The following is a 16567-nucleotide window of genomic DNA, read 5'->3' as shown; positions in this document are numbered from 1 at the left end:
CAAGCACTTGGGGTGGGCTGCTGCGAGTCAGGGGTTTGGGCAGTGGTGGGGGAAGGCAACAGACCGCCACAGCCCAGTCTGGCCCTGCAACCCAGAGGCGTAGGCAGCAACTGGTCCACAGCAGCCTGCCCCTCCCTCTCCTGGCAGCAGTGGTGGAGTGAATCATCGCAGCAGGTGGATGTGAAGCATCTGTCACCTGCTGCCTTCTTGCAGCAGCACCGAGAAATCAGGACAGGGTGATGCAGGGCAGTCGCTGCCTGTGTCCCTCAGCCAGGCTGAACCGGGCTGCAGTGGTCCACTGCCTCCCCATCACTGCCCAAGCCCCTGGCCCACAGCAGCCCACCCCAAGCACCCAGTGCTGCACTGAGCAGGAGGTGGGTGACAGATGCTTCACCTGCGCCCACCATGATAGTTTGCTCCACTGCCAGGAGAGGGCAGGGAGCTGTGCTGCAGGTGCAGCTCTCCTGCAAACCACAGCCCCCACACAGGGCTGGTGGCGGGCACTGCCCCCTGGGGCTGCTCCATGCCCAGGCTACAATGACATAGTGATAGTGCTCCAACTAGGGAAGAGAGGGGTGGGGGCCAACCCTACTTGGCTGGAACACACAACCTAGCCGAGGGCTGCAGAACATGCTGGGAAGCTGAATGTCTCCAATTTAAACTTAAACCAGGAAGGGGCCTGGGACGCAAGTTCCATAAACCAGTTTGACTTCAATCAGGTAAGTCTGATACTACATTCAACCAGGTTCATCTCAAACCAGTATCAGCCATTTTAAAACTGGTTTATATGCACTGTAGTCATGTCCTGTTACAGATTTAAACCAGTTTCCAATCACTTAAACCAGTTTATGTGCAACTTCCATCCCTAACCTAACAGTGCTAATTGCTGCCCCCAAGCTAATTAGCTTGGACTTGATTACATTTCTTCCTGTTCAGCAGAGAACATGCTGCTGAAGACAGCAAGTTTACCATTGTGTAGCCACTGTGAGTACTATATGAGTTAGGCAGAATTTGAGAGAGCTGGAAGAGGAACCTCATGCCTGCCCTGGCATAAATGAAGAAATCTTTTTGTTAAAGTGGCTTCTGACTCAGTGAACTGAATCTACAACATGAACCACAAGTGGTTGAAAGCAGGCGACTGCATTGTATGGAGTGAGCTATAAGAAAAAAAATGGAGCAACTACAGGCTCCAGCAGAGGTGAAACTCTCCAGTCATGAGGCAGAGAACTGAAAGAAGTTTGAACAACAATTCAACCTTCACATTAAAGGCAAGTGGTCAAGTGACCACGTGACCCACTGAGAAGTCAAGTGACCAAAAGGTAATTATTATTCTGAATATAGTGTGTGCTGAGGCGCTTGATGTATATAACAGTGCTCAGTTTGGAGTACTGCACTCAAAAAGACTTTTGAAAGATATCAGTTCCTCATGTGGTCAGAAAAAGAGGGGAAATCCTTTAGGGAATTTGAAAAGGATCTCTGACTGGCAAGTCAATTCTGTAATTTTGGAGAACTCAGACTCAAATATCAGACAGTAATGGGAATCAGAGACCTGCAGCTCAGGAAGGATGCCGGAGGATGCTGCTGAAGGATCCTGATCTCAAGCAATCAACATGTGCAAAGCTGCAGAGATCACCCAGACTGGAATGAAATCTTTGGAATGAAAGCCAGATGCTAAAACTGTTAATGGAATATTAAACCCTCCTAGAAAAGTAGAGATGAAACAGAAATTACAAGGGCACCTGAAAAATACAATCAGGGAATCATAGTAATATAACAAGAAATCAAACCCGTTATGGAGAAAGGAGGAAAAAGCCTGGAAAACTGGCCTGCCCCTTTAAGACTAAAACCTTTTGGGCTAGCAGGGGCCTAAGGCCAGGTGAACTCTGCAGAGACAGCAAGAGCCTCCTGCTAGGTGGAGTGGAGTACTGGAAAGAGGGGTAGTGCTTCGGAGTATAAAAGCTCACCCCAGAGGACAGAAGGGCAGTTAAGCCCTGACTATGGAACAGGACAGACTGTCCTTACCAGATGGAGGGAAGGCTGTGGCAGACAAAGTAGTCCCAGAAGGAGAACAAGGTTCAATTTGGGATTTTTTTCTTGTTTGTTTGAACAGGAGGCCTGAGGGTCATAACCCTGAGTTAGGACTATGTCTGTCTGCCCTGGGGCAGGGAGGAACTTTAAGTTGAGATTTCTGTCTAACAGACACCCAGTGGACCAGGAGCAGCTATAAGGGGAGACAAGGGTCTTCATGACAGAGTGCTCCAAAATTCCGTGTGATATTCTCCCCCTGGAGGAGGTCAGAGGCACAAGCATGGAAGCCCTAAGGCAGGAACCCAAGCCATAGCCTAAAGGGTTAGGCAGTTCATTTGCTGAGCTCAGCGTTCTGGATTCCAGACCCTGGAGAGACTGTCCTGGACAGAAGCCAAAAAGTGGTTTCAACTGAGAGAGAGAGAGTTTAGAGGCCCAGAACACGCCAGATTCCAGTGTTGAGCTGGCAAAGCTACATTTGAGATGAGACACCCAGAGAGCCAGTAGACCCCAGAAGTTCTGCTGGGCAGCGAGACACTGTCATCAGATTCTTCCCCCCTCTGCTTTGGGCAGAGGTAGGACACCTCCCAAATTACTTCCCTCCCCGCTCCCTCCTCCCCTACAAGGTGTGGCAGGTAAGTGAGGATCAGGGAGGTCTTTAAGGCTAGGGACAGAAGTTACACATAAACCAGCGTAAGTGTTTGGAAACTGGTTCAAATCTGTAACACAACAGAAGTTCAGTACACATAAACCATTTTCAAAATGGCCAAAACTGGTTTAAGACAAACCTGGATGGGTGTAGTATCGGACTTAACTGATTTAGGTTAAATCAGTTTACTGAACTTCTGTCCCAGATCCTCTCCAGAGTCAAGTTAACTCACACTCTCCTAGCATCCCAGGATGCTCTGAACTTCCCCTGCAGCCCCTCCTTGCAGAGTGGGCAAGCTAGCCTTGGCCCAAGGTGTCTACTCCACCCAAGTAAGGAGGTATGCTCTAGTGCCCCCCAGGCTTCTGGCTTGGGCCACTGAAGGCATGTGGCTGTATTTCCAGAATCGAAAGTGAATGTCTGTTCACTTGCTTATTGGTTCAATCTACAGAGCTTAGATTAACCTGCAAAGATTGAATAGATTCAGGCTTGGGCTTTTTCACTGTCTGTACTTAGCCTAAATGAACCAGGGGACAACAGGACCAGCCATGATGAGACAGAGCCCCTCTGCTCAAGTCCTCTTACAGGTAACAAACAGACAACAGTCATGTTCTGATTTTGGACAAAGTTGCAACAAATGGACAAAACTGAAACATTGGACAAGAACATGCAGGAGAGAGGACTGTAGGCAAAGAAAGGAACAGAGTGTGCAGGCACTGTACAGCAGCGTACAACTTTTTTCACCCCCCCGGCACACTTACCTAAATAAAAAAGCACTGTGGCACACTGGACACAGAGCGGGGGGGAGGAAGGGGGACACATGGCCAGCTGGACACTGATGTGGGGGTGGCATGCAGCCAGCCGGACGCTGACAGGGAGGGATGGCGCACTACCAGGTGGACGGCATTTTGGAATGGAACCACACCCCCTGCCTGGCTGGATCCATGCTCCCTGTCTGTCTGTGTCTGCAGCAGCAGCAGGTGGGGGGTGTGGCTCCACCCCAAAATGCCACACCACACTGGTTGGGAAATGCTGCTGTACAGTTAGATGAACTGCAAAATTGCAAGCAGAGACAAACAGCTGTATGTAAAAACTGTACAAGATATAATGTCATCAGAAGACCGTAATATCATACTAGAAACAAATGGAACTCCTGTGTCTTTTAAACTTAACACTGGTGCACAAACCAATGTTATACCAGATTTTACTGTAACAGGTTTGAATGCTATACCAGATTTTACTGTAACAGGTTTGAATGCAAGCAAGCTTTCACAGCAAGCAGCTAAGGCTCTGAGCTTACAGTGGGAGAGCCGATTCCTATGGCTGGCACATGAGCTGCAGATAAAGGTAAAAAATGGTAATGAAAAAATTCAGGTTGTGGTTGTCCTGGGAAAATATGTACCTATATTAGGGCTGAAGACCTGTTAGGAACTAAGTCTTATTCAGAGAATATATACTGTAAAGGAGCACAATAAAATTGAAGATAAGTTTCAGGGTATATTTGAGGGGCTGGGGAAGCTGAACAAAGAATAAAGTTTGAGCTGTCTGAACACTAAACTCCTACAATATGTGCTCCCAGAAAAAAAAAATCCTTTAGCTCAAAGACAAAGACTGAAAGCAGAACTAGAGAAACTGATTGGCTCAGGATGGTAATACAAAAATAGACGAACTGACATGTAGTAACTGCAGGAAAAAAAAGATAGAACTCTTTGCCTTTGTCTAGACCCAAAATAAACTTTATAAACATAAAAAAGGGGAACATTTTCCCATTCCCACCAGGGCTGCAATCCCTGGAAAGATGACACAAGCAACATATTTCTCCATACTCAATGCCTCAGCTGGGTTTTGGCAGGTTCCATTAGAGAAAAATAGACATTTGTGCACATTCAACACTCCATACGGAAGATTCTGCTTTCACAGATTGCCTTTTGGGTTATGTTCAGCACCATAAGTGTTTCATAAATATATACAACAAATATTTGATAGCACTGAAGGTGCCAAAGTGTATCCAGATGTCACTTTAATATGGAGATGTATTCTGGAGGAACATGATCATCAGCTTCAGAGAACTCTTGGTCAGCAGGATTAAAACTCAATAGAGAAAAAGTGGATATTTAGAATCAGAGAAATAACATACCTGGGGGAAAAATTAATGGATGAAGGCATATAGATAGATCCCAGCAGTGTACAATCAAGTGCTAATATACCACCTCCCACAGATAAGGAAGAAGTGCAAAAGTTTCTGGGCATGGTAAACTTTGAGAAAATGTGCGCCTCATGTGGCACAAAAATGCCTAAGAGCATTACTGCATAAACCTAAGATAATTACTGCATAAACAATGGATACAGGAAGCACACCACAATGAGGATCTTAAGATGCTAAACAGTAGGGCTGTGTGAAGCTTTCAGTGCTAATTTGATTCGGAAGAGATTCGGCCTGATTTGGCGGCCGAATCTCTGAACCCGAATCGAATCAGGAGACCAGTCAAAAGGTCCGAATCGATTTGAAGCTCTGCAAATCAATTTGGAAAAGATTTGGAGATTGGGAGAGCTTCAGAAATTCAGGCAGTCCCCGTTCACCACCGCAGGGAGCTAGACCTGGACTCTGTGCTGGTAAGTAGGGGGCGGGGGGAGAGCTGAAAGAGGGGGGAGGGGGCCAGGCCCACCCCTGCCTGCTCCCCCAGCCTCATAAATGCCTCCCATCCCCCGCCCACCTCCCAGCCTCATCGATAGCTGCCCTGCCCAACCTGGCAGCAGTGGGTGATTGTGGGGCTTTAAAAAAAAAAAGAGCTGGAAGGTTGGGGGCCTGGTAGGGCAGCCATTGACGGGGTTGGAAGAGCAAGCAGGGATGGAGCCTGTTTGATTCAGAGATTCGGCAGCGGCCAAGCCTCTGAATCAGGTTCAGCTGAATCAATTTGGGACAGTGATTTGAATTACTGAATCGAATCACTGTCCCCTGAATCACCTGAATCTGAAGCCAAAGTGAATGCTAGCCTCTTTGCACAGGCCTACTAAACCGTTATTGCAGAAGGCTCCAGTGCTTAGGCTGTATGACAGCAAACATCAAAAGAATGGTCTACAGATGCCTGAGGAGGGTCTTGGGGCAGTATTCATGCAGAATTATGGGGAGCATTGGAGACCCATAGCATGTGTTTTCAGGTCATTAACTAAAACTGAGTGTCAGCATGAATGAACTGGAAAAAGTAACTTTAGCTCTGGTGTAATGTAAAAAGTCCCATGTCTTTCTGTACGAGAAACCAGTATTAAATTAAATGGATAAGTCACTGGTGGCAAAGAAAAAAAAAAAAGCCGGGGGGTCGGAATTGCAGTTGTATGATTTAAGATCAGAATATAAACCAGAGAAATGTCAGTGGTGGCAGATAATTCTGTTCAGTCAGAAGCTGCAGACAAAATAGAACCAAACCTAGAGTTAGACATTGCATACCTTTTTCTTCCTTTTTTTAAAGAAAATGTGCCTAGTTTCAGATAAATGTGGATTGTAATCGCAGATGCCATGATGCAAGATCAGACTTTGCAACCAATAATATAAACCATTAATGCAGGATAGTCTGCAAGATACACATCCAGTCCTTATCACCAGCTTGAAGCAGAGCTGTCAGTAATAGATAGACTCTTGTTTAGAAATGACAGACTTGTTGTTCCCAAAGTATTACATCAGGATATATTACAGAGAATATATGAAGGACGCTTGGGTATAGAGAAATGCAAAAGAAGGGCTAAAAAACCTCTGTACCGGCCATGAATTAATACGGAGAGAAAAACTGTCAACTTGTCAAATAAAGAGATATCCAAGCAAAACAGCCAATGATAATGACCAAGAAAGAACTGGCCCCATAGATCTCTTCACTTGTGCTGGAAAAAATACTATGTATTGGTTTTAGATTATTACCATATTTACTTGATTCCAAGAGAAGGTTTTTCCCCTATTTAACAAAGGGAAAAAAGCCCCTTATCTTGAAACCAAATACAAGGTGGCTGGGAGCAGACAGCTGCCCCAGCCTGGGACCAAAACTGCAGCTGCTGCCTAGTCCTTTACCACCAATGCCCCCCCCTGCACTCCCTGCCCTGCAGCCTCAGACTCCCCCGCTCCCAATATTGCTTCTAACCCCCTCTTCCTCCCTTCCCCTGCAGTCTCAGGCTTCTGTTTCTCACACACGTACACGCACCTTCCCTGCCCCTGCTGTAGGATATGACATGACTGATTTTCCAAAAGTTAAAAAGCAAGAAAAAGTAATTTACCATCCTGTTCACAAAAACACTTTCTCCTTGCAGCATAAAGTAGTAAAACAATGGAAAAACCCCATGAAAAATCCTTTATAGAACAACCTTTAAACGTACAGTATTTCAGACAACTTTTAAATAAATTTATTTTAGTTTTGTGCAGTTTTACAGCTCACATCTAAGTAACTATGATAAAGGGCAAAAAGGAAGGTAGTCCACACAGGCAGCAACATTTTCAGGAAGAGATGGAAAAACATATTAGGCTTTGCTAACAGAAACAAGTGTTCACTCACCCTGCTGTCTAGATAAATTAAATCTTGCCAGAGTGCTGTTCTCTTCACAAAAAAACTCCCAAGAAGTCTGCTAATGCTTCATGCTATTTACTGTTAATATAGAAGAATGTACTTAAAGGTGAAGGTAAAAGGATCAACACTTAAAAACCCTTTAATCTTAAAGGTATACACTTTACTGGGTACAACAGTTTCCTTAGTATTCGAAAAAATTATTCCCTACCAAGCAACAATTCTGTCCCCATACCTCCTTCTTACTTCAGCAGGATTTGGTCTGCTATTTGCACAATTTAATCAAATGAATCTAAAAAATACCTTCTACATGCTGTTAGACTAACATTTACCATCAAATGATGGCTTTTCCTTCTGAAAAGGATAAATCTTTCAGCCCTATTTAAAAGAACATCAACAATCCATAAACAAACAAGCTGGAATGTCGTTCTATGAAGTAGACTGCTAGTAACCAATGTAAAATTATCACTGAAAAACAACCTTTTCCAGCTTTGCATGTAAAACACCATATAGTACAGTATTTTGTAATTTCAGACTAAACTGTATCTACATAATTCAGATTACAATCTAAAACAGGTGATATGCCAGGATCTATTTCTTACATTTTCTACTTTGTAAATAAAATTTTTATAAATATAAAGTGTTTAATTAACACAGACTTTTGACTACGTAACATATTGAAAAGGTATTCTGATGATAATTCAGCATTTTAAATTAATTTAAAAAATATAATCATGTTGCTCAACTCTGATGTGGCCAAGTTTGTGGTTACTGTCTTCTGAGTAGTCATAACCCTTTTCTACCAAAATATGATTTTACAAACATATATTGTTACACAATATATAACAAGTACTAATCTCAGTAAAATCAATGGGAACATTGCGTTTAACTTAAATGGAAAAGATTTTCCCCTAAAAGGGACAGGTTGAAACAAAAATAAAATAAAATAAGAAGGACAGAAATCTAAGAAACTCTAAATTCATACTAACAAAGCATAACTTCTGATTTTCAAATTTGTACTTTATCCCAGCCTTCTTTTCCATTCCAAACTTTTCCACAGCTCTTTGGGTCCAATTCCATCTTTTTTGGTTAGAGAACTTAGTGTTACAAGTGTACCTGCCACGTCTAAAGTGTAACTTCCCCAATGACATCATCACTTTCCTACCTGTGACAGTCACCGATACTAAAACACATTTTTACTAGAGAAAACAAGGTCTAAAGGCATTGGCAGCTCTCAGCGAGCTCAACAGGACCAACCGGTCCTCAGCAACCTCTTCATATCAGACTCCAAGCATATAGCATTTCCAAAAAAATTCTTCTTGTTAGAAATATTTAGCACTCACCTGTACAATCTCAGGGACTCCACATTCCAGAGAACTACGGTACCATCTGCTGCACCCGAAACTAGGTACGTAGAGTCAGGGGAAAACTGGCAAACTCTTACAGGGCTGTCACTGGGTTGCTCAAGCACTGCTAGCCTCTGACCATTCTGAGTGTCCCACAGCACTGTGGTACCATCAGTTGAACATGAAGCTAAAATGTTTCCTGAAGACGAGAAGCAGCAGCAGTGGACCGCATAAGTGTGGCCTCTTAATGGTGAGTAAGAAAGCTCAGAAAAGTTGTTTAAAGAATACAAGCGGATTGTTTTGTCCATGGAACAAGTAGCCAAGTAGGACGATGATAATGCACAGTAGTTGACATCATCACTGTGATCAGCTAAGGTGTAAATTAGTTTCACCATGTTATCCGCTATAAACAAAATGTTCTGAAATTAGAGAGAGAGGTGTTAATATAGTCAATACACTCATTTTTAGTGCTTCTACATTAAAAACGACATGTGCAGATTTTTCCACTCAACAAGCTGCCTTACCCGGGAAAAATGTCCATTGAAAGAAGCAGTTTTTCTCTAAAGCTCATTTGTATTTCCACTGAAAGCAATGGGAATGTGGTCAAGTCCTTGCAAATTAAACCTGTATATATACTCATCTAGCTATTGTATAGAGTGGTTTCCAGTCTGACATCTACCTCTGCATTGAGGCTGCTGGGGTTTAATAGGGTAAGTAGGCACTGTACAGAAAGCTAATGCATTTATTCTATTCTAAGATGAAGATTCCCTCATTTAACAGAGGAATCACAAATGAGTCTTAGAATCGCACGGGGGGGTGGGGCAAGCAGCTGATGTGGCACCCGCTCTACCCCTTACTTGGGGTCAGAGCTGTAGCCACAGCTGCTGCCTGTTTCCTGCTTCCCCTACACCCCACCATCTCCCCCGCCCTGCAGCTTCTTCCTAATCTCTCCGGGACCCAAGCAGCCTCTGCTCCCCAACCTGCCCCTTTCCCTCCCCATCCCCCAGCCTTTACCTTTGCTCCACTCCAGTCCAACCTGCAGCAGTATTGCACAGCCTGCATAGTTGCTAGGGGTGCTGGGCTGGGGTCATGCTCAATGCCCCAGATTAGAATGGAGATGGAGCCTGCTAGCACAGAGCAACAGTAAGGGGAGGGGAGAGCAGGGAGCAGAGGCTGGGAGGAAGCAGAGCAGAGAGACTGTGGAAAATGGGGAACAGAGGGAAGAGAAGGAAGAAGGAGAAGTGAGACAAAGTGAGGCTGTGGGGGGATGGCATGAGCAGGAATCAAGCTGCTTGATCTCTACACCCCCCTCCCCCCCGCATCATCTGCTCCCCTGTAGCAATAGGAAAGACTAAAGACAACCCTCCAATAATTAGAATATATACATGGAAAATTATTACTAATTTATAAAAAAAATTCTACGTATAGGATCTAATTATTAGGAGGTCACCTGAAATTCAAGAAAATACAGTAATCAAACTTAACAATTTACAATACATATGACATGTCCAGGAAAAACTTACTTTATGGGATCAGGTTCCATATTTAAAGCCTAGAGACCTTATTATATTATTTACCCATATCCAAGACTAAGTTATTTCCACCAGTCAGCATGGTGGGGGAGAGAGGGAAGCCTCATTTAGGATTTGAGTACCAGCCCAGGGCAGGTGAGAGCTCAGCTCTGGCTTTACCCCCAAGCTGAAGCTCTATCTTTCCCAAAACCCCAGTCCCCTGGAAATCCCAAATTCAACCAACCTCAACTGGTTCTGGTGACTTTTAAGCCTCTTCTAAGCAGCTGTAATCATGCAGAATTGCTAGCAGTGTTGTTACTAAGTTGATTTGCTCCAATTCTTCTGTCACAGATGCAAATCAGGAGTAACTACTTTGGAGCCAAAGAAATTACACCTCTGAGAGAGAGCAGAAAAAGTGTCACTTGGGGAAAAAATCAATCCATACCAGTTCAGCTGGTGCTAAAACTAGAACAAGAACACAAACTCAGAAGGGGCTCCAAGCCCTACTAGCAGGACCACTGTTTGGGCTTCACAAAGAGTCAGCTGTGAATAAGAGCACCCCAGTCACTCTGCCCAGTGTTTCCACTGAACAATTTTGGTCTCACGATCGGAAGTGCAATGTCAGAGAAAAGGGCTCTACAGCTCTCTCACAGGCTTCCTAACCTAATGAGGGCTTTAAACCAGGTTCCCTGGGGGAAGGAGAGCAAAACCCTGAGGTAATTGGGGAAGTGGGTGACCAGGAGGAAGCACAAGCAGAAGGGGGCAACAGGGGAGGCCTTTTCATTCTTCCTGGGAAAGTAGGTCAAGTGGCTAGTTACCTCAGGTATCTGTACACAAATGCACAGAGCCTGGGAAACAAGCAGGAAGAACTGGAAGTCCTTGTTCCACAGTCATGGAACTATGATGCAGTTGGAGTAACAGAGACTCAGTGGGTTACTTTGTGTGACTGGAGCACTGTCATAGATGTTTATAAAGTCCTCAGAAAGGACAGACAGGGGAGAAGAGGAGGAGTTGCGCTGTATGTAAAAGAGCTGTATGATTGCTCAGCGCTCCAGTATGAAACTGGAGATAGGCCTCTTGAAAGTCTCTGGGCTAGGGTCAGAGGGGAGAGCAACAAGGGTGATGTTGTCATGGATGTCTGCTATGGACCACCAAACCAGGAGGAAGGGGTGGATGAGGCTTTCTTCAAATCACTAGCAGAAGTTTCCAAATCACAGGCTGTGGTTCTCATGAGGGACTTCAATCGCCCTGACATCTGCTGAGAAGGCAATACTTGCGCAGACAATCCAGGAACTTCTTGGAGTGTTGGGGACAACTTCCCTGTGCAAGTGTTAGAGAAGTCAACTAGGCGTCATGCTTTTTGATCTACTGCTCATAAACAGGGAAGAATTGGTGTGGAATGTAGAAGTGGATGGTAACTCAGAAAGCAGCAAACACAAGATGACTGAGCTCAGGATCCTGAGGAAAGGGAAGAAGGAGAGCAGCAAAGTAATGGCCCTGGACTTCAAAAAAGCAGACTTGACTCACTGAGGGAACCGATGGGCCAGATCCCTTGGGAGGCCAGTGTGAGAGGGAGAGGAGTCCAAGAGACCTGGTTGTACTTTAAAGAAACCTTATTGATGGTGCAGGAACAAACTATCCAATGCACAGAAAGATTAGCAAGTAGGGCAGGCATAAATGATGCATGCCCCCGGTGGGTAGGGGGCACGGCAACGGCAGGAACCCAGCGGCAATAAGTGGGAGAGCTCCCGCAGCCACCACTGGCAGCAGGGAGGGTGGCGAGCACCGACCAAGGGTTGGCGATCACACGCAGCCACCACCTGCAGCGTCAGTAGTGGCCAGCAGGAACCACAGACCGCCTGCAAATGCTGCCAGCAGTGTCAGCAGGGTGGCAAGTGGCGACTGCCCACGGGGGGGGCACCGCCACGCTCAGGGGGTACACCCTCTACATGTTGCCCGATGGCAGAAGATCAGCTTGGCTTAGCAGGCAACTCTTCACTGAGCTAAAACAAAAAGGACGCTTGCAAAAAGTAAAAACTTGGACAAACAACTAGGGAGGAATATAAGAGTATTGCTCAGGCATACAGGGATGAAATCAGGAAAGCCAAAACACAATTGGAGTTTCAGCTAGCTAGGGACATGAAGAGTAACAAGAAGGGTTTTTACAAGTATGTCAGCAACAGGAGGAAGATCAAGGAAAGCGTGGGTCCATTACTGAATGGGGGAGGCAACCTAGTGACAGATGATGTTGAAAAGCTGAAGTACTCAATTCCTTTTCCACCTGTCTTCACAGGTTAGGTCAGATCCCAGACTACTGCCCCTGACAGCATAGTTTGTGGAGGAGATAAGCAGCGAAAGTGGTAAAAGAACAGGTTAGGAAACTGAACCTGTTTATTCAGAAAAGCTGAATTTGTACAAGTCCATGGGGCTTGACACAGTGAATCAAAGGTGCCAAGGGAGTTGGCTGATGTGATTGCAGAGCCTCTGGCCATTATCTGTGAAAACTTGTGGTGGTTGGGAGAGGTCCCAGATGACTGGAAAAGGGCAAATATAGTGCCCATCTTTTAAGAAAGGGAAGGAGGATCCAGGGAACTACAAACCTGTCAGCCTCACCTAGTCCCTGGAAAAATCACAAAGCAAGTCCTCAAGGAATCCATTTCTAAGCACTTGGAGAAGGTGATTAGAAACAGTCAGCATGGATTCACCAGGGGCAAGTCATGCCGGATAAACCTGATTGCCTTCCATGATGAGATGACTGGTTCTATGGATGCAGGGAGAGCAGTGCATGTGATATACCACTATTTACGCAAGGCTTTTGATATGTTTTCCCATAACATTCTCGCAATCAAGTTAAGGAAGTATTGGTTAGATGAATGGACTGGACTGTAAGGTGGACAGAAAACTGATTGGATCGTTGGACTCAAAGGATAGTAATCAATGGCTCAATGTCTGGCTGGCAGCCACTATCAAGTGGAGTGCCCCAAGGGTTGGTCCTGGGGCTGGCTTTGTACAAATCTTCATTAACGACCTGGAAGATGGCAGAGTGCCCCTCCAGCAAGTTTGCATGACACCAAGCTGGGGGGGGGGGAAGAGTAGTAAATACACTGGAGCAGGTGTTTTCAACCTTTTTGCATCATTGTAGCCCCTGGCAGCCAGACATGGAGCAGTGTACCCCTGGCCGCCAAGCGGCGGGAGGGTGGGGGGGTGATGGCAAGTAGCCAGACACTAAGCAGGTGGGGGGAGGGGACGAGGCGCATGGCTGGATGTGGAGTGGCAGCAGCCGCCACGTGCAAGCTTCCCCTGCCCCCTAAAGACATCCGGCTGGGCAGGTGGCACTTGCATGGTAGTGTGGGATGCTGCGTGGCAGCGTTCTGTGCCTGCCCATCCATGCATACCCGCTAGGGCCTTTTCAAGTACCCCCAGATGACAACCCACTGAAGGGTAAGATTAGGATTCAGAAAGACCTCAACAAATTGAAGAACTGAACAAAAAAGAAATCTCATGAGGCTCAATAAGGACAAGTGCAGAGTCCTGCACTTGGGATGGAACAATCCCATGCATCAGTACAGGCTGGGGACGAACTGGCTAGGGTAGCAGCTCTGCAGAAACAGACCTGGGGGTTACAGTACTGAAAATGAGCCAAGAGTGTGTCCTTGTTGCAAAGAAGGCTAACGGCATATTGGGCTGCACTGATAGGAGTGTTGCCAGCAGATCAAGGGAACTGATTCTTCCCTTCTATTCAGCACTGGTGAGGCCACGTCTGGAGTACTGTATCCAGTTTTGGGCCCCCCACTACAGAAGGAGGTAGATAAATTTGAAGAGAGTCCAGCAGAGGGCAACAAAATTGGTTAGGGGGCTGGGTTAGATTCTGCACTTGTCCTTATTGTGCCTCATGAGATGTCTTTCTGTCCAGTTCTCCAATCTGTCGAGGTCTCTTGGAATCCTAACCCTACCCTCCTGTGTATCTTCTACTCCACATGACTTATGAGGAAATGCTGAGGGAACTAGGGGTTTTTAATAGCAGCCTTCAACTACCTGATAGACAGTTCCAAAGAGGATGGAGCTAGATCAGGTATGGACAAAATACAGCCTGTGGGCCATATCTGGCTTGCTAATTGATCCTATCCAGTCCCCCAGCCACCATTGGAAGCCTGAGTAGGAAGGGCTGCATCCCACACTGTACTGCTCTGCCAGATCTGGGGCCAGGCTGGGCAACATGCAGACTGTTCCACCCCCCCACCGCCACCCAGCTTCCTATTGGTGCTGCAGCTGTGCAGTCCCGGTACCATAGCTGCTGGCATCGGGACCAGGAGTGATGCAGCATGCCAAGTAGCCATCCCACCTGGCCACCATGATCATGCACTGTGGCCACTGGAGGAGTCCATACCAGCCATGAGGGGAGCTCAGCCTGGGGCAGCAGCCCCCAGGTTTTTTGGTGTAGCACAGTGGCAGCAGCGCATCACGCCAGGTCAGTGGGAGGATGGCTAGTCTGTGCAATGCATCATACCACATCCCATACAGGCCCCTCTGCCAACAGCCACTATGCCAGGACTGCATAGCGCCAGAAGGAAGCTGAGCAGGGAGGAGTCATCTTCACTCTGCACAGCTTAGCCTAGCCCCAGCAATGGCGAAGCAGAGCCATGTGCTACAGTACGCAGCCCTCACTCCTCAGGCTCCTGGTGGCAGCTGGCAAGCCAGATAGAATTAACTGGTATGTCCCCAACTCCCCACCACCCTCTTCCCGCTTTGCCCCCACCAACACATTTTGGTGAGCTGTTAAGTGGCTCTTCAGCCCAAATAACTGCTCACCCTAGAGCCAGACTGGTTTCAGTGGTGTCAGGTGACAGAACAAGGAGCAATGGTCTCAAGTTGCAGCAAGGGAAGTTTAGGTTAGATATTAGAAAAAAAATTCTCACTAGAAGGGTAGTAAAACAATGGAACAGGTTACTCAGAGAGGTTGTGGATTCTCCATCCTTGGAGGTTTTTAAGACCTGACTGGACAAACCTTGGCTGGGGTGATCTAGGTGGGGAGCTTCAGATAAAAACTGCCTCTTTCAATGGTCCTACTTTTTCCAGGGTGGTTGGACTAGATGACCTCCTGAGGTCCCTTCCACCCCTAACTTTCTATGATCATTGCACCTGGTCTCTTTGCTCAAGGATGCTTTTAGAATGATGGCGACATGAAACCACTTACGTACAGACCAAAGTTTTGAAATCTGAACTATCCCAGGACAGTGTTAAATTGTATCTATGAACAGGAAAAGAGAACTAGACTGCAACATGTGTACAGAGTGAGTGGCTCGATAACTGCTAGACCACTGGAGACCACACCAGGGATGCAAGGATGGTGCTAGCTAGTAAATGCGCAGAAGACATGACTGGCAATTCCTCCTACAGATTTTGTTTCTGTTTGCCGTCTTGGCTAAAATCCAGCCAGTTTTCTCCCCCACCCGTTTCACTCTTCTCCCACAAAGCACCACTCTCTCCAAACCCCAAATTCAACCCAGCTTTTCCCAGACCCCTCTCCACCAGCGCTGGTAATTTTCACACCTGCCCTAAGCAGTTGTGCCAATGCTGACAACAACCAAAGCAACAGCGCGACCAGTGTGGTTACTATGCAGACTCGGTCCCACTCCACTGCTGCTCACGCACAGCAAGGACCCGCTCTAGAGATGAAGAAGTGACACTTCACCACCGCTGATGCCAGAGCAGACAAGGAGCTGCTCCAGGGAGTGCACTCGTGTGCGGGTACCCAAACCAGAGTCAGGGGCTCGGGCCCAGAAGGGCCCGACTAGCAGAGCCCCTGCTCGGGCCTGGCCAAGAGTCAGCCGAGCCCAGCATCCCCGCGCGGCACAGGGCAGGGCTCGGCCCCGGAGGGCGGATCTGAGCCGAGCGGCCCCGGGCCCGCCTGGCCCCGCTCTGAAGCCATAGGCGCCCCCGGCCAGGCAGGGAGGAAAGAGAGCCGGGCCGAGCCGGGCAAACGCACCCCCTCCCCCACCTACCTCAGCAGCGCGGGGCCGGGGCCGGGGCCGCCTCGGGCAGATCACGTGACGCAGCGCCTCCCTGCTCAGGTGCGGTCTCCACTCTCACCTATACGCACGTGACCGCCCAAAGGAGCGACGCCCCCCCCCCTCCTTACCCGGCAGCTCCGCGCCTGCGCAGGTTGCGCCGGTCCGGCTCCACCCGCGCCGCGCGCAGGGGTTGGGGGCGGGCGCCGTGCCGGCGGGGAGGAAACGCCTCCCGCTGCTGTGTGCTGCACTCCCAGGGGGCCTGTCCCGTGGCCGGTCTCTAGCGCGCAACTTTGCGGCTGGCTCGTGGCCGGACAGACGTGCTTGTGGCGGGGGTGGTGCGATTCCCGGGTGATGCGTGTCGGGGGTGCAGGCGGGCAGGGACCTCCAGGGAGGGTTGCCAATCCTCCAGGATTACCCTGGAGCCTGCAGGAATTACACGGGAGTCGCCCCGCAGATCAACGACGGGGCATTTATTAAAGTAAAT

General features: G+C 47.5%; 1 protein-coding gene across 2 annotated transcripts in view; it reads right to left on the bottom strand.

Annotated features, from left to right (window-relative positions):
• WDSUB1 (WD repeat, sterile alpha motif and U-box domain containing 1) overlaps window positions 1-16192 on the bottom strand; it is a 94323-nt gene extending 78131 nt beyond the window's left edge. The window contains exons 1-2 of one of the 2 annotated variants that reach the window (XM_019522352.1): window positions 16075-16192; window positions 8559-8980 (exon numbers count right to left, since the gene is read on the bottom strand). In XM_019522352.1, coding sequence (XP_019377897.1) covers window positions 8559-8956 — 398 coding nt within the window. In that variant the 5' untranslated portion in view covers window positions 8957-8980; window positions 16075-16192. Of the gene's footprint in view, window positions 1-8558; window positions 8981-10316; window positions 10469-16074 lie in introns of those variants that run through there. The other variant, XM_019522353.1, reaches the window with a different exon arrangement.
• Window positions 16193-16567: the final 375 nt, after the last annotated feature.

This window comes from Gavialis gangeticus, unplaced genomic scaffold (assembly GCF_001723915.1).
Source record: "Gavialis gangeticus isolate Ggan-Ray unplaced genomic scaffold, GavGan_comp1, whole genome shotgun sequence".
In the NCBI taxonomy this organism is placed as follows: Eukaryota; Metazoa; Chordata; order Crocodylia; family Gavialidae; genus Gavialis; species Gavialis gangeticus.
This window is presented reverse-complemented; position numbering and strand designations above follow the sequence as displayed.